This window comes from Stegodyphus dumicola, chromosome 6, assembly GCF_044657685.1.
Source record: "Stegodyphus dumicola isolate Sdum_Otavi_A_Nest chromosome 6, ASM4465768v1".
Classification (NCBI taxonomy): Eukaryota; Metazoa; Arthropoda; class Arachnida; order Araneae; family Eresidae; genus Stegodyphus; species Stegodyphus dumicola.
The window spans coordinates 224,006,596-224,031,306 of NC_140773.1; the positions used below are offsets into that span (position 1 = coordinate 224,006,596).

At 35.7% G+C, this 24,711-nt stretch overlaps 1 protein-coding gene across 5 annotated transcripts in view; it reads right to left on the bottom strand.

Moving 5' to 3' along the window:
• Window positions 1-24,711, bottom strand: part of LOC118193862 (protein trachealess-like) — a 568,020-nt gene that overhangs the window by 148,831 nt on the left and 394,478 nt on the right. For 2 of the 5 annotated variants that reach the window (XM_085819599.1, XM_035365024.2), the window contains exon 2: window positions 17,436-17,501. The exons of the other annotated variants lie outside the window; for them this stretch is intronic. In XM_085819599.1, coding sequence (XP_085675725.1) covers window positions 17,436-17,501 — 66 coding nt within the window. The remainder of the gene's footprint in view (window positions 1-17,435; window positions 17,502-24,711) is intronic. 5 annotated transcript variants of the gene reach the window in all.

Below are 24,711 nucleotides of genomic sequence, written 5' to 3' on the forward strand. Positions count from 1 at the left end.
CCGGGAAAACCTTTCTAAACACACAGAACGGAGGGTCCGTGTGACATCATGCGGCCTGTTGAAAACTACTCTGTCAACAACTGTCTTTGACTTGTCTGCTGCAAGAATCCCCACTTCTTCACACACCATCACAAAAGAGAACCGTTCCTGGGGGAGTGACACATCTCCCCACCCTCACCTAAGTTCCATTTCGAATGCACCCCTGAAATTTCGTTTGGGGTTGAGTATCAAATTGAGCGCTGTAGGCTCGGCGGGGGGTGTTAGAGCAGATTTTCTTCCGTTTCACGGAAGCCTTTTTAGGAGGTTGTCCTGCAATGAAGGTGGATTATCACATTGGTCGCCGATAGTGAGAGTTATTGGAGAACGTTATTCAAGGATGGGTTGTTTTCTCTGAGTCCCTTCTTCGAGCAGCGATGAACAAAATTTTGAGAGATCGTTGGTTCGATGATTTAATTAATACAAACAGGAGCACAGAAATATGAGTTTTTATTGTAAATAATTCACTATTATCTCCGTTTTAATATGAGTAGTGTCCAAACTGCCCTCGTGAGTTATTTCTATTAAAGCTGCATAAAACAAGTTTAGATAACGTTCCTAATGTTTCTGCGAGTTATGGATATAATGTTAGGCAAAACAGAAAATGAAAAACAGCTTATTCTAGCAAGCTCTCAAATAGTTTGGGCGAAGTAATGCCATTATAATTATGTAAAATAGTAAATATTTCATATAAGTATAAAAGACGACCTCTAGCGTAACGTAATTTTGTTAACCTTCAGTTTCTCTACGAAAGTATTAACTGTTTCGAAGGAAGATAGCAGAGACATAACTATTAATTAATATGAATTGGAGTGGATGATTAGACTACAGCAGATCACATTACGGCTCTCTGCCTAAGGAAAAGGATGCTTTCCTGGTGGATTTTTTAATGAAAACGGGCTTATGTTCTCATTATATATGAGGAAACCACAAAACTCCCTTTCAGGCTTTATGTTCGTTGTACCGAAACTTGTCTCCGGATCGAACTCTCAGTGCTCAGCGGTTTCACCGTTCAGCTACCGGACAGCGAAACATTGAAAAAACATTGACTAAAGATTAACACTTGGTCGAATCGGAAATTAATATTAGCGGAAAATCAACTAAAAATAGAATTACAAAGGAATTTTTAATTTAAATATCTAAACATTGCCTTCAGGTTTAATTTATTTTCATTTAAGTCTGTAGAGACATTAGGTATTTTTTCGAAGCAGGTAAGAGGAAAAATTAGCAACGCCTTCGCCGGGAATCGAATCACGGACCTCCAGATACCGGCCCAGCGTGCAGAACCAGTACACCACGAAGGCACGCTAGGAAGACGGGAGAAATACCTAATATACTTCCCCTTTTAAAGGGCAACTGGGGTTTTTGAGGGACCCAATCGCCAAATCCTGGGTGCGGAGAATCATCATCCAACATCCTTTTAGTTCAGGCGCCAATGCAGAGGGGGGGGGAAGCAGGCAAGATGAAAAATGAGCAATCGCCTTCGCCAGGAATCGAACCATGGATTTCTAAAATACCGGCCCAGCGTGCAGAACCACTACACCACGAAAGCACGCTAGGAAAGCGAGAGAAATAACTTATGTCTAATAAATAAACTCTTATCATGTTTACTTGCTCGTCTTCCCTGTTTCTTTAAAATTTTACTCTTGAAAATAGAAAGAAGAGAATTACGCTGTGAATTATATACCAGTTACGAATAAAATAGTTAAAGAAGAACTTAGCTAATCAAAAAAATGTATGGCAAAAAAATGTACTAATAGTTGTTTGCTGTTACATATTTCAAAGAAATCAGTTACAGTTATTCCAATTAGTTACAGTTAAAGTTTGTAACTCATTCCAGTCAGTTACAGTTAGAGTTTTAATCAGTTACATTTAATTGCCTTAAATAACATCATTCACGCTTAAGTTCCACGTTGTATATTTTGTTCCATGTTGTTATGTAACTTCTATGCTGTACATAATATCCGCTCTGTACTATTGTATGCAATTGCAATTGTTGTTTCCACGCTGCATATTATTGCTCGCTGTATTATTTTCCTTCCACGTATTTCCTGTATTTCCGTATGCAACTTCCATGCTGCATGTAATTGCTTATGTTGTTTCTACGCTGTATATTGTTTCTTCCACGCTGCATTTCTATATATAACTTCCATGCTGCATGTAATTTCTACGCTGTATTGCTGTATGTAATGGTCATTGTGTTTCCACGCTGTATTGCTGTATGTAATGGTCATTGTGTTTCCACGCTGTATTGTATTGTTCGCTGTATATTGCTGCTTTCACGTATGTAATTTCCACGCTGTATGTAATTGTACGTAATTGTTGTTTCCCTGCTGCATATTATTGTTCGCTGTATGTTGTTGCTTCCACGCTATATTTCTGTATGTAACTTCCATGCTGCATGTAGTTTCCAAGCTGTATTGCTGTATGTAACTGTCATTATTGTTCAACGCTGTATTTTATTGTTTGCTGTATATTGTTGTTTCCACGTTGAATTTCTGTGTGTAACTTCCATGCTGCATGTAATTTCGACGCTATATGTTGCGATTCCACGCCGCAGCAATCACTTACAGTTACAGTTTTGTAATTCATTTCAATCAGTTAATGTTATTGCCTTAAATAACATGGTTTTAAATTCCACGCTGCATGTTGTTTGTATCCATATCTTGTACATTTTTACCATATGTCAAGTGTATACGCTAAAAGCACTAAAAATAAAACATGAGTTTAATTATGTAACTGAAATGCAAGTAATGCCGAGATGGAAATTCCTTCTCTAAAGTCTACACTGTTAAACTAGCTCGCAGGAGAATCAAAATTTGTTGCAAAACATTTAAAAAACACCAGAATACTAGCTAAAAACAATGGCTAACCCAAATGTTCTAGGCATATTTTTTCACTTATAGAGCTTATAATCAGAAAAATCTTATCGTGGAGGAATCAAGAAATTCGGGAGCAATAAATTAATAAAATTCGAAACAACTTGATAGTTCTGTCAGGTGCTGTGCTTGTTTCTGAGAGCGTTACTATACAGATTTCTAGACGTAATATTTGCAAGATATTTCTCCCGGTTTTAAGCTTGCTTTTTTAATGAAAATCTTGTTCTGGTTACTCTTTCCAAAGATATGCAAACAAAAAAACGAAATAAAAGGATTTAAAAGTGATACGAGTAATAATCAACGTACGGGTGAGCTTAACTATGTCAGAGTGAACTGTCTTCTCGAATTACTTTCAGATACTAAAACAAATTGGACATGTAAACTGTACCTGTAGTAAGCGAAAAAATAATCCTCCAGAAATCACGTGCTCGACTACTTATTTTAGTTATAACCTTTAATCAAAAATTATATAATACGAAAGCTATAAGCATACCTGTCAAGGTATTTACAGTACATATGCAACATTTTATTGTATTCAAACTTCAAAACGTTCACCATCAGCAGAAAATTAGGATAACTCGGTTGCATATCTTCGCATGTTTTCAATTAACTTTACATTAACACAGTTACCTAGATTTGGTATCTTCTAATAAATTTAAAAGCGGGTTTCACAGATCTGTGATTTCAAGGGACCCTGTACACTCATTAGGGTTTCTTGATGCTGGAGTACATGAAAAATGAGCAATACTCTCGCAGAGATATGTACCTGGACCTCTCGAATACGGGCCGAGTGTGCTACGCAGAAAGAAGGAAGACAATGCGGGAGAAAATTATTATTTAACCATCATTTAATAAATCGTTATTTGAAAATTACTTTGCTGGAAGACAGAAATACAGAGTCCAATTTACAGTGTTCTGTAAATTTGCAATTTGATTTATCTTTAAGAATAATCGATATTGTTCCTAAACCAGTCAAGGAAAAAGGTCAACTTCTTGTTGCCATACTTAGAAGGTTTCCATGTCCAGAACGTAGACCGCAGCCGTAATACTTCTTGAAATATTATCCTAACATGACTTTTCTTAATGCATAAAATTACAAGAGGTAAAAATGAGGGGAAAATGTATAGAAAAAGGAAAAGCAAATGGTTGTAATTGAGTAATGAACTAATCCTTTTTAACTACAGTGAAATATATGTTTAATGCGAAAACGCTTAAGACGAAATATCGGTTAACAGGAAATAATACAACGGTTCCGAGAAACTACTATATATTTTCATGCATTTTGCTTCTCTTAACGCGAAACGAAAATTGCTTAACACGAAAAGATATCCTTTCTGGGAATGAACAAAATACGGAAAATACATATACTTGGTTTCATATGTTTCGTAGAAAGGTGGCTAACTTGGCTTTAGAAATACCCTCCGAATAGCCTGTGACATGAGCGAGTTTTGTTTATATAAGCTACTTTCACCCCTACAAACGTCTTATCTCTCATCAGTTGGCTTTGGAATTCGGTGAGGAGTACATCACAGTGTGAGTAAAAGTATATGGTTCACATGTTCCTCTCTGCATGGAATTGAGTGACTCCAAAGGCGAATAAAAATTATTTTCGTCATGCACGATTCTCAAAAGTATCAGATTCTTTGGCGCCAAAAGAAATGGAGAAGGAGGGTATTGAAAGTGAGTCGACACTTAATGAAATGTTTGAGAAAGTTTCTGTATTATTGGACTGTCCTACTGTATTATCGGAAGAATTCGTTGCAGTAGTTGATGGTAACGTGTGTGCAGCCCCAATTAGGGCAGACAAAGACATTTTGGAGTTTGTTCAATGCTAAAAAAATATCATTGATTCAGATTCCGACGACGAAAATGAAAAGAATAATGCAGTTCCTGTTCCCACGCCATCCGAAATGAGGAACATCGTAAAACGTATGCGCAGCTATTTAGACGCACATTACAATGGTGAAATGAATAACAAATTGGACGACATCGAACAATTTGATGGTAAAAAACGACAATGCAATGAAAAATATCAGATTACTTTTCAAAAACTCAATAAATGTTTTGTTTTACAAAAACCTTCAGAATTTTGCATTAAATTTCATTAAGTTCTTCCGGATGTTTCTGTTTCATTGGTTTTTTATTAAATATATGCATATATACATATCTATGCAAATAAAATGCACTCTAATAAACCTAATTTTGTTGAATATATATATATATATATATATATATATATTTCAATATCCTTTAACACGAAGAAATATTTCTATTCCCTTCAGTTTCGTGTAAAGCGATTTTCACTGCATAGTAAACGCTCTCGAGGCGACCTCCTTTCGATATGACCAGAATTAATGCAAAGATAAATATGTATTAATACTGAGCAATGAGGTCACCACCTTCGGAGAAGACCAAAATCATTCAGAACGATGGATCTTAGACAAATTTCACTCAATCTCTTTTTTTATAAGTTTGTTTAACTACACCAGTTCCCTCATATTGTAGCTAATACTGAGCTTCTACTTGTTTTCATTATTATTGTTAGTTTTATTAAACCTGTTAATACTTTTATTGTACTAATTCTTTATTGTATGCTTAGGTCTAATATTGAGAGTTTCTAGCAATATCTCTCTGAGCTCTGGTTTCCAAAATTGTTCTCCACAGAGAGTATTGAGTAAAAAGGAAAAGTAAGAAAGAAAATCAGAAAATAAAAGGTAGGGGAGATAAAACCTCACACTCAAGTTTTTCATTAGTTTTTCCCGAAAAACTCTCCGATTGTCTAAAGATCGGGCAAAAATCCCATGCGGCACAGAGTCGTGATTTCTGGAGAATCATTTTTACACTCCCTGTACTCCCCCCCTCTCGCACAAAGCTTTTTACAGTATTCCTCTCAATACACGTTTCCAGCCCCCCTTCATCCGCATCCTCCTGTTCTGAAAGCTCCTCCCCCCCCGCACTATTCCCGCATGCCCATCGGATTATGGTCAGCCTTCGAACTCGGCCTTATGGACAACAATAACTAAGACTACTTTTCGAAACCATATCGGCGGAAGGCGGACATTTCTGTCCACCCCTCGCACCAAATTGCAGATACAGAGGTATAATAATTATATTCAGTCAGATTTTGCTGTGTATTCTGCGAACTGCTACCTTTTCAGTGCTTACTCTCGCACAAAGCAAAATGTCCTTATTTCACAAAGCAAAATGTCCTTATTATACTACTGACATAATAATCAATATATTTGGTAAAAACTGTATTTTGCGCGTGTCTTTCTGTTTGTTTGCCTGTTTTTAGCATTATCTTCTCTGGAACGGCGGGGAGTTGAATTTCCTCCGGATTCCAAAAATTCGTGCGAAGCCATTTCGACTCTTCTCATCTTCGTACGACTTTAGTTAGACGAGATATTAATTAAAAACTCGGGAAAACGCTAATTTTCGTCCTCATTTTTCCGAGTGGCAAAGTGAGTGGCAAGTCTGCTTTATTTCGAGAAGTGTTGCCACTGCCCGCTTTCAAAACGTAGAGTTTGTAAGTTAAATAAAAACATTTATAAGTATTACAAAATTAGAAATAAAAATAGAATTGAAAAACATTAAATATATTATTATTATTATATAAGGTCATGTTCTGACGTTGAAGAAAGCACGTGATTTCCTGTGACGTCACTGTATGTTGAAAATAGTTCGTTAATATCAGCATTTTAAATAAATACTTGCTGTTGGCAACTTTTTTGTTTCCGATTAAGATAGCTGATATGTTATTACTCCGTTAATTCTTTTATTGATATTGAGAAAAAGTTGTTATATTACGTTAAATTTGAAAAAGAAAAAAAAAATTTGAAAACTTTCAGATTTTATATTATGCCAAAAGGGGCGTTTTTTTAATGTTTTGTGTATTACCTTATTAAATGCCATGTTCTTGGCACTTAAACCATAAAATTAAATTCAACAGCAAAATCACAAAATAGTTAAAACAGCATATCTTTAGATTTTCCGATACACATTGAGCGCACTGGAGATAAAAAAAGGTTTTCTTTTTCCGTACAGTGTTGCCATTGCTCACTTTGAAATAGTTGAGTTTATTAATAAAAAATTCTTTACTGTTTGACAAAATATGAAATGGATAATAAATCAAATTACAAATTACAAATTTGGGCTTCCATATTCCCATAACCGAATGGAGGACTACGCTATTCCAAATTCGATGTCTCTAGGTACTGTTTTTTTCCACAGTGCTAGAAACATACATATGTTCATGTAGATTCTTCGTTATTTAATTTCTTGAATACACTATTATCTTTAATACATTACTTACATTAATGCATTATTATTATTTAATACATTACGTTCTTCATTATTTAATAGTTTTGGTGGCAACAACTTTAAATTCAATCTTAGATGGAGTTTGATTTTAAATAATAATTGCATGAGTTTCAAGGAAGCGTAACGAAGATCTGTCATCTTAATAAACAAAAATTTTTTATTCTGTCTGTGGATTACTTCTGCGGAATTTACATTAATTTATTTATATTAAAATACAAATTACCGAGCTTCATTTACGTCCACACATTTACCTAAGAATCCACGAGTGAAATGTTATCTATAATTTATCTGCAAAATAACAATTATAAAGTGTTTGTAAATCTGCTAACTAAAACTTTATGGTGAAAATCAGAAAACTTAATTATTTCGTAAATCACCATGTTTATCTGAATCGCACAAATACTGTAAAATTCGTTTTCCGGCAAAGCACTGAAGGGATCCAAAATGGCAACCTCTCTCAGTTTGGCATTGGGAGGGACTTTTACAATAACTGTAGACGGGGAGTTAAGGGCTTGGATTTGGTTCGCTTGGTTTAACGCAGTTGCGGTCAGCAATCAGCGGATTTTTTTATTTCTCGAAACCCCAGTTTTTTTTTATCCCCTTTACTACAACCTCGGCAATAGGCCATAGATACGCTCCGGCGGTAAATAAAGATTTTTCATCTCTATACCTGAATCGAGCCAGACAGCGTATATATATATTACCGAGGCTTTTCTTGGCGTGAAAAGAGATGGTATGTATAAATTGCAGGGGATTTCGTTGTTACATAGCTTTGCGGGGCCTAGCATTTTTCCTGCCTGGAATTTTAGAAAGGGATTTTGTTAAAATGATTGTTTTAAACATATTCTATACTTTCTCTACACCAATTATCGTTGCCTAGCTGCTAAATGTGATTAAAGACAATTCGGTTTGGATTTTAAGACACCAGTGTAAAGATTGTAGGGTTTATAGTTATTTTAACTAACATTTATTTTAAATTTAAACTACTTTCCTGTCAAGCCTTACTTTCCCCTGGAATTGCCAATGCCAGAATATGTAAATTTTAGTAGAACGCGCAAGGATTCAAATTATCAGCGGAAGTAATCTGAGTTAAATAGAAGGAAAACGAGTTCGAAAGTGTGCTTTCTTATTTTACGAGCGTGGAGGTGGCTAGTTAGAAATTGAAGAACCACGCGTTTCGGCCTGTGTGCTTGCCTCGGCAGTTTGTTAATCTTTCAACGTAATATTCAGAAGTTGCTGAATTATCAGCGGTATTTTAGAACGCGGTGAGGTTAGTTACGTTTAGAGAGCCTCGTAGTTAGTCACTTGTTACTATTCTTTTCTTAGTTTCTTATTTTTATTTTACCGCCGGGTCGGCGTAGTTTGTGAGCGTCAAGAGCACGCATTTGTAATTTCTAAAGTTGAATAAAAAGGGATTTAAACCCTTCTCAAGACTTTTGTCTCCTTTCCAGTTCTCAGCAGTCACCACTATTGTTGCATGCAGGTTGGAAGCGCGCAACGTTACATTGGCGCCCGAACACTTGTTGAACTGAAATGGCCGAAAATTGGATGGAAGTTGCTGGACAACAACAAGAAATGGCAAGCCAATTGGAAGGATTTGGATACCTGGTCCAGACGATGAGAGCGTCAATTAAACCAAACATCAATTTCGACGGAAAAAATTCGGTGGCGATATTTCTAGAAGGCCTAGACAGTCACTTCCAGCTCTACCCTGTGCCTGAAAGACAAAAAGTTGCCATCGCCACATCTGCACTAAGAGGACAGGCCGCGCTATGGTGGAAGAATATAGGCAAATTTTTATTAGGAGAATTCGGAGGCCAGACATATACACTTGAAAATTTCAAAAAATCGTTATTAAAGGCCATTCCCATAGTGAAAGATCGAGCAAGGCTAGAAGCCGAACTATATAGTTTTTATCAACGGAATATAAAAGAGTTGACGGACTTTATTCTGCGAAAAATTAAGCGGACGGATATGTTGTATGGGAAGAAACCCGACGGGAAGATTATTGAAATAATCTTACCAAGATTGTTACCTGCTGTTCAAGATTACTTTGAAATTAGAAACCCAAGCACATTGCAGGAGCTCTTCGAATTGGCGGTCAAGTTTCAAAATCGCAGAATAGCGGAAAAAGCTAGAGGGCCATCGTATTCTCAAAGTATCCGAAGGCAATCTTCAAATGAGCAGACCAGAAATGCAAACCGCTCTTATGGGGGAAAGAGCTATCAAGCCAACTCATCGAAGGTCGAAGGTCAAGGCCCAAAAAGGAAATTCAAAAACAACCGTCCGCGTACCCAGAAGGCAGAAGTTGAAAGGAAAGCTTTAAACGAGTAGAGTGGCCTGTGAAAGCGAGGGTCCAGACCCCGGAAGTTTTAAAAAAACTCTCAAGAAGACACTTAAATACGGTCATCGTAAAGAACTCCCAGTTACCAATTATACAAGTCCTGGTTGGCGATGTACCAGTAGAAGCCCTCATCGATACAGGAGCAGAAGGTAATTTCATGAGTGATACTTTTTTTAAGAAGAACTTTAATAGGTTTCGATTATTTAAAAATAAAAACACAGAAATCATAGCAGCACAAGGACAAACTTGTCAATGTATCGGAAAACTATCTTTAAAAATACAACTCCAAAATAAAAGCCTTAAATTATTAATTTTTGTAGTAAAAAATTTGCAAAATCCACTTATTTTAGGTATGGAGTTTTTAAGGGCCGCGAAGGCCAAACTCAATTTTCAGGACAGTTCTATTGTGCTGGAGATGGACCGGAGGGTGGTGGAACCAGTGGAACAACCGCAAGTTGACCTTAGCCATTTGAATGACCATGAAAGTCAAGCCATCCAGCAAGTGGTGAGTACTTTTTCAAACTTGTTTTCAGAACGGCCTGGTAGCTGTCAAATAGTTACGCATGAGATACAGTTAACTGCCGACAAACCCTGTAGGACTAAACCTTATCGCTATGATAAACAAAAAGAGCTAATCATAGAAGAACATATTCAGGAAATGTTAAAGAACAAAGTAATAACGCACATAAATAGTGAGTACGCGAGTCCAGTCGTACTGTGTAGGAAAAAGAACGAGTATCCTCCGTCGGATAAAAGGGCTTGGAGATTTGCTATCAATTACAGAAAACTGAATAGTATTACTAAATTCCCAGTTTACCCTTTGCCGGTTATAGAGGAAATTATTAGAAAGATTAAATCTACTAGATACATGACTACTTTGGACTTAACGTCTGGCTACTACCAAATAGCTATGAGACCCGAAGACATACATAAAACCGCGTTTATAACAAAATCGGGCACTTATGCATTTTTACGCATGCCCTTTGGGTTACGTGGGGCCCCATCAACATTCCAGAGAGCTATGGACATTGTTCTAAAGCCTGTCCTAGGAAAATCGACTTTAATCTATCTAGATGATATAATTATAACGAGTAGTACGTTGGAACAACATATTAAAGATCTAGAAGAAGTTTTTAAATTATTAAAAGAGGCCGGTCTTACAATTAACTACTCAAAATACAAGTTCGCAACTAAAGAACTTAAATATCTGGGTTATAAAATTTCGCAAAAGGGTATAGAAACTCAAGATTCAAAAATAAAAGCAATCAAGAATTTCCCACCTCCCAACACCGCCAAGAAACTTTCTTCTTTCCTTGGGTTATGTTCTTATTATTGGTCATTTATAAAAGATTTTGCTAATATTGTTGAACCCTTGTTAGTAATTAAAAGAAAGAAAAGTAAATTCACGTGGACAGCGGAAGCAAATACCGCATTTGAAAAATTAAAAGAAGCGCTCATCAATGCCCCTGTTTTGAAATTCCCGGAGGGGGACGAAAACCTGAAAATTGCAGCAGATGCGTCGGACTATGCTGTGGGTGCGGTTCTTATGCTAAATGGCCATTCTTTGGCATTTTTTAGTAAAACGTTGAATCATACACAAAGGAATTATACAGCTACAGAGAGAGAAACATTAGCCGTATTAATGGCTGTACACAAATTTCGAGTTTATTTTGGCAAAGCGCCAGTAACAGTCTTTTCGGATCATGCGGCTGTTGGTAGACTTTAATCGGGGAAAAACCTAACGCCCAGGTTAATAAGATGTGCTTTAAAACTCCAAGAATATAATCTAATAATCAAATATAAACCGGGTAAGGAAAACAATGTAGCTGACCCACTTTCTCGTATAAAACTGGACGAGGAAGGCAACGAACTTAAATGCGCTGTGTTGACTTCAAAAATTTTAGATTCTAGAGATACAATTATTGCTGAATTGAAAGCTGATCCTGAATTTGGAAGTATCCATGCATATTTGAAACACCCCGAAAGCTTTGAGCACACAGATATCGATGCGATAAGAAATAGAGAAGAAAACTATGAAATAATAGATAATTTATTATTTTATACGAAAACAACAAACGAAAATCTTGAGTACAAACCAGTGATCCCAGCCTCGCTTTGATTAAGCATTTTGAAGGAATTACACGACGCGAAAACAGCGGGTCATTTAGGGGTCAGAAAGACTTTAAAAAGGGTACGCGAGGCGGTATATTTCCCGCAATTATACAAAATAGTAACTGGGTATATCAGGTCCTGCAATCAATGTCAGTTAATAAATGATATTAATTACAGCCCGGCCGGGTACTTAAATAGCATTCGCGCTACATTTCCGAAGGAAATTTTAGGCATAGATCTTCTTGGTCCTTTCCCCCAGAGCGAGTTAAATAAAAATCGTTTTCTTTTAGTAATTTATTTTAGTAGATCATTTTTCAAAATGGACAGAAATCGTTCCACTTAAACGCGCGTCAGCCAAAACAGTCGCAGATGCATTCTTACACAGATACATTTTAAAATACGGTGCACCGATAAAAGTCATTAGCGATAACGTAAACAATTCATTAGTCAAATATTTGAAAACATATGCACTGGACTTGGCATACGCCATATCAAAATGGTTCCGTATAGACCACAGGCAAACATAGCAGAAAGAGTTAATAAAAACATTGTAAAAATAATTCGCAGTTACGTTAGCACACATCACAAGCGCTGGGATGGCTACATAAATGAGTTAGCTTATGCTTTAAGAACGGCAAATCACGATACTACGGGAAAAACCCCAGCAGAATTATTTTTAGGCCAAAAGTGAATTACGCCTTTAGATAAATTATTCTTTGTGCAACAAATAGAGCAAGAATTTAAACAGAAAGATGTGCAAAAACTTATTGACCAGGGGCTTAAAAGCTCGGATACGGCAAGAAATAGGCAAAAAATATATTACGATAGAAAACGCCGTGAAGCAGATTTTAAAGTTGTGAATAAAGTATTGAAGCGGAAATTTTCTTTATCAAGTGCCCCAGACAATTTTACTGCAAAGTTAGCTCCAAAATTTGAAGGCCCCTATGTAATTCAGGAAATCAAAGGAGTCGTATTGTACCTTAAGAACGTGAGAGGGGAAATCTGTAAAGCAAGTCCCGACCAGGTGAAAAAATACTATAATCAAAATGATTTTGAAATCCTTAAAAGTTTCTTGCAGGACTCAAGCGTGAAAGAAGTAGAAGGTCCAGAAATAACGTCACCCGTTCCACCACCCAAGAAGCAGAGAACTGAAGAGATACCTAGCCCTTCTACAACCCAGGCGACGGTACCGTAAAGAAGAAACGAAAACTTTCAGACTCCAGCATTTAAGAAAAACAAGAATGCAAAGCCACCGCGTAAAGAAACCTTGGTAAAGAGGAAAACACCACCTACAACGTATCGCAGCAGAAATTATACATCAAGGAGAACGCTCCCAGGGCCAGAGAGTCAGGTGCAAACAAGGCCGCCGTTCCGGAAAATAAAAAGACAGCAGGAGGAACGAAAAGACCAGCAACAACAGAAGAAATTCAAGAATGACTCCAGACCGGAGGACGCCACGACCAGCCGTCCAGGGGAAAAACGAAAAAGACAGCAACCCGACGACTACTACGCCAAGAGGCCAGCATGCAGAGGACGAAAACGAAAAATTAATGTGGACGACACTCAGAGGTCATTAAGGAGAAGATTGACGTCCATGAAACCTATAACGTGGGAACAGTTCTGCCAGAAAAGAAAGACAGAGTTCCAATCATCGAAAACTCAAAGATAAGTTAAAATCTTCTATAATTTTTTTTTTCTTTTGTTCCGAAATGTTATGCGTAAATACGAAGTTCTATGTTTTGACGGAAGTCAATGTGTCTCGGTTGAGACTTAGCTTTGTTTTACTTTATTTAGCTAAGGCAAAAGTATTATTTTCTTTAAGTATAAAATCTAAGAACAAGCAGTTTCTGTTGGTCGAAAGACTAATTCTGTTATGTTAAAGCCAAAATTTGGCCGAAGATAAAAATAACTTCGTATTCTTTTATTAATAAGAACTTTAGTTTCAGTGCCGCCAGCTTGGCGAAGAATGAGTAAAGTAAAAATTTATTTTTCTCTTATTCATTTTATGGTAAATTGTAAAAATCATATGTATTAGAATTTTGTAAATACACGTAAATACTTGAACGTTATGTAAAAGTAGAATTTAGTCTAGAAGCATAAAATTTTAGATGCTAAAAGTAAATGCTCAAAGGCAATGAATTCAAATTTAAGTATTAAACTGTAGATAAAATCATGCTTTAGAGCGAAAGCCTGCATGTCTAAAGATGAATGAGGGGGAAGTTAGAATGAATGTGTTTTGTAGGGTTCTCCACCTGCACTTGAATTTTAAGAATGTTAAAGTAGCTCATCGAGTTGTAGAATGTCGAGTAAGGTGTGTCTATTTGGTCGTTGAATTCTAACAAATCATTGTGGTTAGGGGAAGTGTTGCAATACTAAAACACGAATATTCCCGTTTGACACCACACATGGTGGAGAGCCAGGGTAAAGTTAAATTCATGTTTGAATACTTGAATGAATGTGAATTAAGCAATAACCAAGGAAAATAAATCGTTCAAAAACAAAAGCTTATTCAGTGTCAAGAAAGTGTAAATTATAATGTATTTAGAAAGATACTGATACTTATTCCTTCCAGATGCTGGAAGGAAGAGAACAGATTGATTGCTCAAGTCCAGGAAAGGTTGCTGTAAGAAGAGAGAATTAAAATAAGTATCTACAGAAATTTATTCTACCTTTTGTGAGATAAAATTTTTTTTGTGTAAACGAGGCTCTTAAAATTTAGTTCAGAATTTTGGAAACTTTTCAACAGGTCGTTTCTAGGACCTGCTTCCAAGTTTACCAAATTCTGGCAGCGGCAAATGTAGGGTTTATAGTTATTTTAACTAACATTTATTTTAAGTTTAAACTACTTTCCTGTCAAGCCTTACTTTCCCCTGGAATTGCCAATGCCAGAGTATGTAAATTTTAGTAAAACGCGCAAGGATTCAAATTATCAGCGGAAGTAATCTGAGTTAAATAGAAGGGAAACGAGTTCGAAAGTGTGCTTTCTTACTTCACGAGCGTGGAGGTGGCTAGTTAGAAATTGAAGAACCAAGCGTTTCGGCCTGTGTGCTTGCCTCGGCAGTTTGTTAATCTTTCAACGTAATATTCAGAAGTTGCTGAATTATCAGCGGTATTTTAGAACGCGGTGAGGTTAGTTACGTTTTAGAGAGCCTCATAGGTAGTCACTTGTTACTTTTCTTAGTTTCTTATTTTTATTTTATCGCCGGGTCGGCGTAGTTTGTGAGCGTCAAGAGCACGCATTTGTAATTTCTAATTAAATTATTGAATTTAAGTAATTTCTTGAATAAAAAGGGATTTAAACCCTTTTCAAGACTTTGGTCTCCTTTCCAGTTCTCAGCAGTCACCACTATTGTTGCGTGCAGGTTGGAAGCGCACAACGTTACAAGATTATTAGGTGTTATGGAAACAGGAAACTTGAAAAGTCAGTCGTGACCTCACTGGGATACAAATGACGGGTTTTTAAATTGCTAATCTGACGTGCTGTCGCTTACACATCGAAATTTGCCCTGGGGAATGAGATAAATCTTTACATGCTAACCTAAAGAGATGCATTTTTTTAGAAAGTTTTTAAAGGAGTCTCTGTATTTTAAACAAATAGAAGCTTTTGAAACTCTTGACATGTTGTCTCCAATATGACGTGCTAATTATTTGCCATGAAATTAGTGTTAGGTTAATCGGTTCAAATACTTAAAACATTTATGTGGATCAGAAAAACATTTCAAAGAAACTTTCCATGTATGTTTTTTAGTTTTTAGTATTAAGAATTTCGTATCGGATTGCAGTACTTTTAAAAAAAACTAATTTTTAACTAAATGAACAAGAATGAAATTAGTATTTTATCATATCATTCATTTATTACAAGACCTTAAAGCTTTTTCTTTTCAATATGAGTCACAGTTTTTATTTATCAATAAAGGTTAAAATTAATTTCATGGTGCGTGTTCAGTTCTGTATATGATTGGTACAACGGTTGAAATGTTCTCATTTTTATAATCAAAGCTAGATGTATAATTGTTCATACCACTCTGCACACACACACAATAAATAAATAAATAAATAAAATAAAAAGGGAGGAGTTCTATATCTCCCTTTCTACTGGGCCGACTGACGAAACTGAATTTGCATTTTTCGATGTCGCGAAAGCGCGACTTCGGATATATATTAGATTTATATATGAGTATATCATTGCTTTAACATAGGTATTTTGACACAAAATCAGACTTTTCCTGAAGTGACATATCGGTTTTTTTCCCATATTTCGATTCCACGATTCAAATTATTCATAAATATAAAATTTTGAAAATGGTGAAAAAATTACCTGAAAATTAAAAAACTTATCTTGGCACACTTTTTTTAGTTTGCGTCCTTTATAATTCACTTGGCGAAATTTTTAATTTATGGTAACCTATTCTTTCTTTTCCTTTCATTTTGCACAAGCGGAAAAAAAGGCCCTTCGTTCATTCTTTCAAATAATTTAGCAAAGTACGTAAATAAAAATTTTCGTTATTATCGCCTATAAGAAATATGTCAAATTTCGAAACTCTCCGATATATAAATTCGCATATATTGTGAGAAATTTTATATATAATTTCTCTATTTCTTATATATATAATTATTACTCTAATTTTTTGCAGGCATGCCTAGAAATACATCTACTTTAAGAGAATGGCAAAACCTTTAAAGGTTATAATTCAAAGATTTTTTTTCGAAAAATTTATAAAATTACTAAAAAATTACAAATTTTAAAAATAAATCCGTAAATATTTGCGAATTATTTTATTCAGCTTGAATCTAAATTTCGAAATGTGAAAGAAGAATCAAATAAGTTTTTATTAAAAGGGAGATATTAATAAAAAGATAACTAAATTTAATGAACACTGAGGAACTAAAATTTTGACAGCTAATTTTTTAAAAAAGATTAGTACTATTTTTACAAAACTTCGCACTTCGCGTAATTTGAGTCATAGAATCAAAATATGGAAAAACATGTCATTTCAGAAAAAGTCCGATTTTATGTCAAAATACCTACTATATTAGAACAATACTGTATATAAATTTAATATATATATAGAGTCGCGCTTTCGAGACATGAAAAGCTCAAGTTAAATTTCTTCAATCCGCCCACCAGAACGAAAGGTATAAAAACTGCCTGCCTTTTTTTTATACAGAGTGTACAGTTTGTATGATTGCCTTTAGAATTTAACAGCATCATTAAATGCAGTAAATATAAGGTCTAATTTTTTTTCGATGTTTACATTTGTTGAAGTTACTTGGCTTCGATACTCCAGATCTGCCGGAGTTCACAGCGACCTCTATACTCGAATTTTTCTGCGAATTTAATCCATACTCACCTCGATGCTTTCCACACATAGCAGTCTATTCGGCATTGACATCGATATTTCTCATTTATTGAAATTTACTGAAGAAGTATCTCGATACTCAACATGTATTTTAGTTTATTCGACATAGACCTCGATATGTTCTATCTGTTGAAGTTTATTCGAAATTTACCTCGATAGTTCATATCTGTTAAAAGTTTGCATTCATCGAAGGAAACTCAGAAACTTTCGTTAAACAATAATCACACAAATTTATAAAATTTCTAATGCCTCATTACGATTTTATTGGCATTGAACTACTTTGAGGATTAATTACTTTTAAAATTTCTGCTGTTTCTCGAATAAAGTAAATGAAATAAAATAAATAAAGATACATTAAAAGAATAAAAAAAGGTGCAGACATACCAGTTCTCCCACCCTCTGTGCTGCAGCTCTGCCGTTCCTCCCATCATGTACAGACATTCCAGCTGCCTAGAGGGTGAGAGAACACAAGCGTCAGAGCTCCTAAAAGCAAACACAGGCAAAATGCACACGAAAACTATAAAAATTAAGCATACAAATTAATTTCTCTTTCGGAGACAAAAATAAATCTTTATAAAGAGTACCTTAAAAACCACCCAATATATTTTTTTAAATTAAAGTATACCTGAACTACTAGTATTAACATAAATTGCATATGGTAGTTGGAGTGATTCCATTTGCGATTTTATTACCTTCAGTCCCTTTCATAGATGGCGCTGCGTATCTCCTTTCCAGTATTTAAAATCTGCATCTGTGCTTTCATTCTACGCTATTATAGAGAAAATAAATATAATTCGATAATCATTTGAAATAAGTTTCATCCCAAGAGAGCAATTTTGGATACTAGAGCACCGAATCAACTAGGCCGTTCAATTCTAAAAGCCTGGTACACCAAATATTAAACACACGGATAAGTTCTGCGCATCAAGTGGTACAGATCACAAAATACTGGCAATTTCATCTCGGGTTGTCTTTCTGATAGTTTTATGTGCCATGTGAATGTGTGTTTCGTTCCTCGAGTAGGGTAAATTTAACATCCAATAGCCCCCTATCTTAAAATATTCTCTTTCATGCACACAGTTTTCCAGTTCTTTGCCTTAAATTTCTAACTGCCTACCGCACTGGAAATGACAAGCATGTGAGCAGTAGGTCTGGGAGTAGTCACTACTTCTAAGAATAGTCAGCTGGTTGTTCAATTATTAGGGAACCGCTTTGGAAATAACGAGCATGTGAGCAGTAAATCTGGGAGTATTCACTACTTCTAAGAATAGTCAGTTAGTTGTTCAATTATTAGACAAACCGCTTTGGAAATAACGAGCATGTGAGCAGTAGGTCTGGGAGTAGTCACTACTTCTAAGAATACTCACCTGGTTTTTCAATTATTAGGGCAAAATACCTGATGGCCACCTTATTGGGACTATTCCGATTCATTTTTTCTCAGTTCTTCCTCTTTTCAAAACCGAACCATTTGATTCTCTAGAAACAAATGGTAGAATTTTCCCCATCAGTTGTAGAATCTATCGAATTTTTTTGGTCTTAGAACTGAATCAAATTTTACGATTTCCCATATCAGTTGTAGAGTCTGTCGAATTTTTTCGGTCTTAGAAATGAATCAAATGGTAAGATTTCCCACATCATTTGTAGAGTCTGTCGAATATTTTCGGTGTTAGAACTGAATCAAATGAGTTGTAGAATCTGTCGAATATTTTGGATGTTAGAACTGAATGAAATGGTACGATTTCCCATTTCAGTTGTAGAGTCTATTGAATGTTTTCGGCGTTAGAACTGAATCAGTTGGTACGATTTCCCATATCAGTTGTAGAGTCTATCGAATGTTTCCGGTGTTAGAACTGAAAAAATCCGATTTGTTCTCGCCGGGATTTGAACTCACGACCTCTGAAAGATACCTCGAGCTTGTAGTTAATCACGAAGACTTGTGAAAAGATTTTATTAAGTTTTAGTTGATTATGACAAAGCACTCGAGGACTACCTGCCTAAGAGGAGGAACGCCTTCGTGGAAGACTTTCTAAAGTAAACTAGCTCGTATATAAGTTACATACGGGGAAAACCACAAAAACGTACATGCAGCTAGTACGTTCACGGGATTCTAACCTCGGATAGAATTAATAAATAATTTACATCTTTTTAAAATATTAAACTGATATTTTTTAATTTCTTGCTTCTAAATTCGAGCCACCTGGAGAGGAAGTAATGTACTAAATGGGTAAAATAATACGTTTCTTATGTATTCTAACTATGCGAAATTGACTTTATCTTTGGTCAAAGAAATACAATATTAATTTTAGTTATTTGAATACAAGCAAACCGAAAATTATTCTTATATCCAATATTCGAAAGTTAAAAGCAAAACTTTCTGTGCTAACTTTAAGGCGGTTATCAAATTTTTCTTTTTTCTTTTCCAAAGTTGATTGACATCGTTCATTATATCAGTCCCATAGGAAGTGCGATTATCATCCCAAAAGAGCATTGACCCAGAGGTGCTAATAATTTCGCTTTGGCATTTTGCGTTGTTTCACTATAAACGGCCAATCACGTTTTTAAATGTTGCCACCAAATATTATCGCCCTGTATTATATTTAAAGAAATTAAATATGAAGAATCTGCATAAATGTATGTATGTTTCTCGAATTGTGATAAAACAACGGTACATCCAGCCATCCAGTTTTGAATAACGTTTTCCTCCAGCGAATATGGGCATCTGCAAGCCCAGATTTAGAGTTTGGAATTTGTTTTATTATCCATTTCATATTTTGTAAAACTTTAACGAATTTTGAATAAACAAACTCGGCGATTTCAAAGAGAGCCATGGCAACACTGTACGGAAAAAAAACATTTTTATCTCCAGCGAGCGAGACTGTATCGGAAATTCTAAAGATATGTTGTTTTGAAGTTTTTTGTGATAATACCGTTGAATAGAATTTTCATGCAGTTTAAGGGCGAAGAACATGATACTTAATAAATAAAGGTAACACACGAAACAAGAAAAAACCGCTCTTTTGGGCATAATACAAAATCTTAAAGCTTTCAATTTTTTATTGTTTCAAGTGGACTAAGATCATTATTCTTTCACATGGAAAACATCCTTCCTCATGTCGAAGACTGTTATAATTCTTCCATCTGAACTTCCTTTATTGGATCGCGATTTCGATAGGAAAGAACTTCTGGCCTTCGTTCAACTTCACGGGACCCATTCAGCAAGTGGAGTTGAGCGAACAGGGGGTCGGGAATCAAAACGTACTGAAAGAACCGCTCCGCAGCCTCTTAGAGGCGCATCCGCTAGCACCACGGATGAGTGCATTGAAATTTAATGTCCTTCCCAGCAATCAAATCTCGAGAAAGTTACAACCGAATCTTGCGGAGGAAAATTCCTGTGTTATTAAGTTGAAAGCATGGGTGCTCGTTGTTGAAGTTGTGAATGAGGATGGAGGGAGTGAGTGGATCCTTTTTTTTTTTTTTTTTTTTTTTTTTCCGAATTCAGGCGATGGCATCACGTGATGACATATCGGGGATTAGATTTGTAGCTACCGAAGTTCCTGTTTGTCCGAACTTTTGTTGCCCTGAATGAAGTTCCACCTTTTCTGCCCACTTCGAGATGTTGGCGATGGGGGTAAGAAGAAGAAAAAACTGGTTTCAAGAAAAGTAAGCAGGCGCAATCACCACGATGGAACTGGCCATTTGGAATTGCGAAAATTTCTAAACTCAGCAATACCAGCTGAAACCCTGTACGGGCTGCTTTCATTTAAATACAAGGCTATACAAAAGTACATTTTTACAAATGTACAAAATTACCTTGATAAGTGACAAGAAAATCGGATTTATAACTAATTTTCGAATGGGATACGAAGACTTAATGGACATAACACTGTAAAGACTTTATTTTATTCTAACCAATTATTTTCAATTTTAAAACTTTCCTTTCCCTTCTGATTTCAGTTTCCTGGTAGAATGTAAATTTTATTGACGTGTATGCAAATCTAAGTGAGTTCGGAATCGGTATTTAAGCAACGGTTTTAGAATTTGTAGTAGGAGGGTTATAGGGTATTTTTCCCGCCTTCCTAGCATGCCTTCGTGGTGTGGTGGTCTGCACGCTGGCCGCGTATTCCAGAGGTCCGTGGTTTGATTCCCGGCGAAGGCGTTGCTCATTTTTCACGTTTCCTGCTTCCAAAAAAATCCTAATGTCCCGAACTAAAAGAGTGGTGGATGATGATTCTCCACATCTAGGATTTGGCGACTGGGTCCCTTAAAAACCCCAGTTGCCCTTTAAAAGGGGGTATATAAAGTATTTCTTCCGCTTTTCTAGCATGGCTTCGTGGCGTGGTGGTCTGTACGCTGGGCGCGTATTTCAGAGGTTCGCGGTTCAATTCTCGGCGAAGGCGTTGCTCATTTTTCAAGTCTCCTGCTTCCAAAAAAATTCTAACGTCTCTACAGGTTTAGTTCCGAATTGATGCCGCGTATTTGAAGTAGCTTAGCCACCCTCTTTGGCTAAGCAATATGGTTAGCCACCCTCTTTAGTTTATATTGATATTCTAGGCTCGGCTTTGCTGTGTGCAGTCGATTGAGCGGTTTAGATATAGGAGGAGCCAGTCGTGTAGCCAATCTTACTCTATTGTGATTTTACATCTTATTTTCCTGTTAAGTTACTTAGCCACAAGTGGTGGTAGATTAAGAGCACCGAGGGAGTGCATTTTCTGCTAAGTCCAAATAAAAAGATTATTTAATCCTTCTTCTGTAGTCATCTGTTTCTTCCAAGACTTAGCGAGAATTCTCTACTCGGTCTTCTCAGCCATGGTCTACAGTGTATGTTTCGAAAACATGCTAGAAGACTCTACAACACACGTGACGACTATTGAGTAAGTAACACCGGAAATAAGTTTTCAAAAATATATAACAAATTTTATCATTATAAATACATTTCACAAATAAATATTATAGCATGAATGTGCATGACGAAAGTTATATTCTTTGTCCTCAAATAGCGCAAAAGTCACAGTGGTTATAAGTCCCAAAAGTCACAGTTCATGCCCCAAAGTCACCGTGGTTATAATTTTGCCAGCTCGTCGAACTAAATTCTCCAACTCTGATTAGTTCCCATTCCTTCTGAAATAAAACTGCTCGAAGATTTTTGACCGCAACAAGACAAGGCAGCTACTTTTCAAAAGTCTGTAGTGGTTCTTCCGTTCAACATAACAAGGTCGGTCTTAAAAGTTTTTAACATAAAGTAAGTGACCGATTGACCAAGATCTCATACATTCAGGGATACAAAACGCTTTTTAGATTTTAAATCAAATCATCAAAAATGTGCATAAAAGAGTAACAGAAAGGCATAAAAATTCCTATAAAATGCAAAATGAAATAATAGCCACCAGACGGTATAGTGGTTAGTGGAGCCTATTGAGGTACCGAAGGGAGGTTACAGCCGAAAACATCGCGACAAAAACATCGCAGACGAAAACGTCGCGGAGAAAACAACGCAAGACGAAAACGTCGTGCTACAAAACATCGTGGGAGAAAACATCGCAAAGAGAAAACATCGCAAAGAGAAAACATCGCAGTTCTAAAACATCGCGGTACAAAATATCGTCGTCGAAAATAAAGCGGTTCAAAAACTTCGCAGTTTAAAAACATCGTCGTCGAAAATATCGCGGTAAAAAATAAAGTATCTACAAATCATCGCATGACGATAACATCGCACACATGCTTTTTTCAGCTTTAATAACTATAAATGGATATTCCCGTAATGATTTGTGAGCGCAAGATGGAAAGAAGGATAATTTTTACTTTCATATTTTTTGTTAATCAATAAATTTTTGCTGAGAAAACAAAAAGAAAACTTAAGCATAGAAAATTAATGCAACTTATAGCAATTAATAGAATTTTAAAACGACATAGTTAACTAACAAAGGCCCATTTTTTATAAAGTTTTTACTGGTAATTTTCATGAAAGGTATAATCTATAAGTTGCATTTAATTTTCTATGCTTAAGTTTCCTTCTTACGTTTTCAGCAAAACATTTATTAGTTAATAAAAAAAATGTGAAAGTAAAAATTATCCTTCTTTGCATCTTGCGCTCACAAATTATTATGGGAATATCCATTTACAATTATTAAAACCTGAAAAAGGCATGTCTGCGATGTTATCGTCATGCGATGATTTGTAGATACTTTATTTTTTACCACGATATTTTCGACGACGATGTTTTTAAACTGCAAAGTTTTTGAACCGCTTTATTTTCGACGAGGATATTTTGTACCGCGATGTTTTAGAACTGCGATGTTTTCTCTTTGCGATGTTTTCTCCCACGATGTTTTGTAGCACGACGTTTTCGTCTTGCGTTGTTTTCTCCGCGACGTTTTCGTCCGCGATGTTTTTGCCGCGATGTTATCGGCTGACACCCGAAGGGATGGCTTCGAATCCAGAAGAAGGCATGGATGTTTTCAAATGTACAGTGTCTATGAGGCATTGAAGCACTCTAAATATATGGCGTGTCGAAAAGTCTTCTCGTGTGGTTTGGTGGGGGGGGAGAGAGGTGGGAGACCAAGCACCACTTCCTGACGGTCGCTCTCAAAATTGGGATGGAAACTAGAAGTAAAACCTCTTTGAGGGTCTGGCAAACATTCTTTCGTGAAATCTAAAGAAGACATTAACTAGGTTCTAAGTGGCAAAATGCAAAGAGAATTTGAATATAACAATAATATGTATAATCTGTATAAAATACCAAAATTTCTTCAACAAAATAAAATTATAAATAACAAATCAAGCGACAAAAATATGTATTGTGTGCAGAATGCAGCAATATATATATATATATATATATACGTCTATATGAAATTTATACAAAAATAAATAAATAAATAAAATCTGAAAGGTTTCAGATTGCGTCCAAAGGAGCGTTTTTTTAACGTTTTGTGTGTGAAATTTATTCATTAAATATCATGTTTTAAGTACTCAAACTATAAAATTCAGTTCAACAGAACTATCGCAAATTAATTTTAAAATGAGCGTATCTTTAGAATTTTCGATACAGAGTCTCGCGCGGTGGAGATAAAAACTTTTTTTTTTTTTTTTCCCTCCCTTCGTACAGTGATGCCATGGCTAGCTTTGGAATCGTTGAGTTTTTTAATCAAAAATTCTTTGAAGTGTTCCAAAATCTGAAATCGATAATAAAACAACTTTCAAATTCGAATTAGGGTTTCCACATGCCCATATTCTATGGAAGACTACGTAATTCATATTTTGATGGCTCTAGGTACCGTTGTTTTATCACAATACGAGAAACATACATACATTTATTCAGATTCTTCATTATTTAATTTCTTTAAATATAAGACAGGGCGATAATGTTTGGTGGCAACGATTTGAAAAGTGATACAGACTTTTAAAGTTTTCAACGCAAAATGCCGAAACGAAATTAATAGTCCTTCAGGGAAAATTGCCCCTTTGGACTATATTCCAAACCTGGACCACGCTTAAACCTCATAGGTTTCAATGTACGGGAACTTGTGTTATGAAAGAAAAAATCATTGTTTTTCTAAATAAACAATTAATAAGAGTAAATTATTAATTTTTAAAAAATCTGAAAGAATTCAGATTTTAACTGTTGCCCAAAAGTTTTCGTTAAGGTTTTTTAAGCTTTCACTGA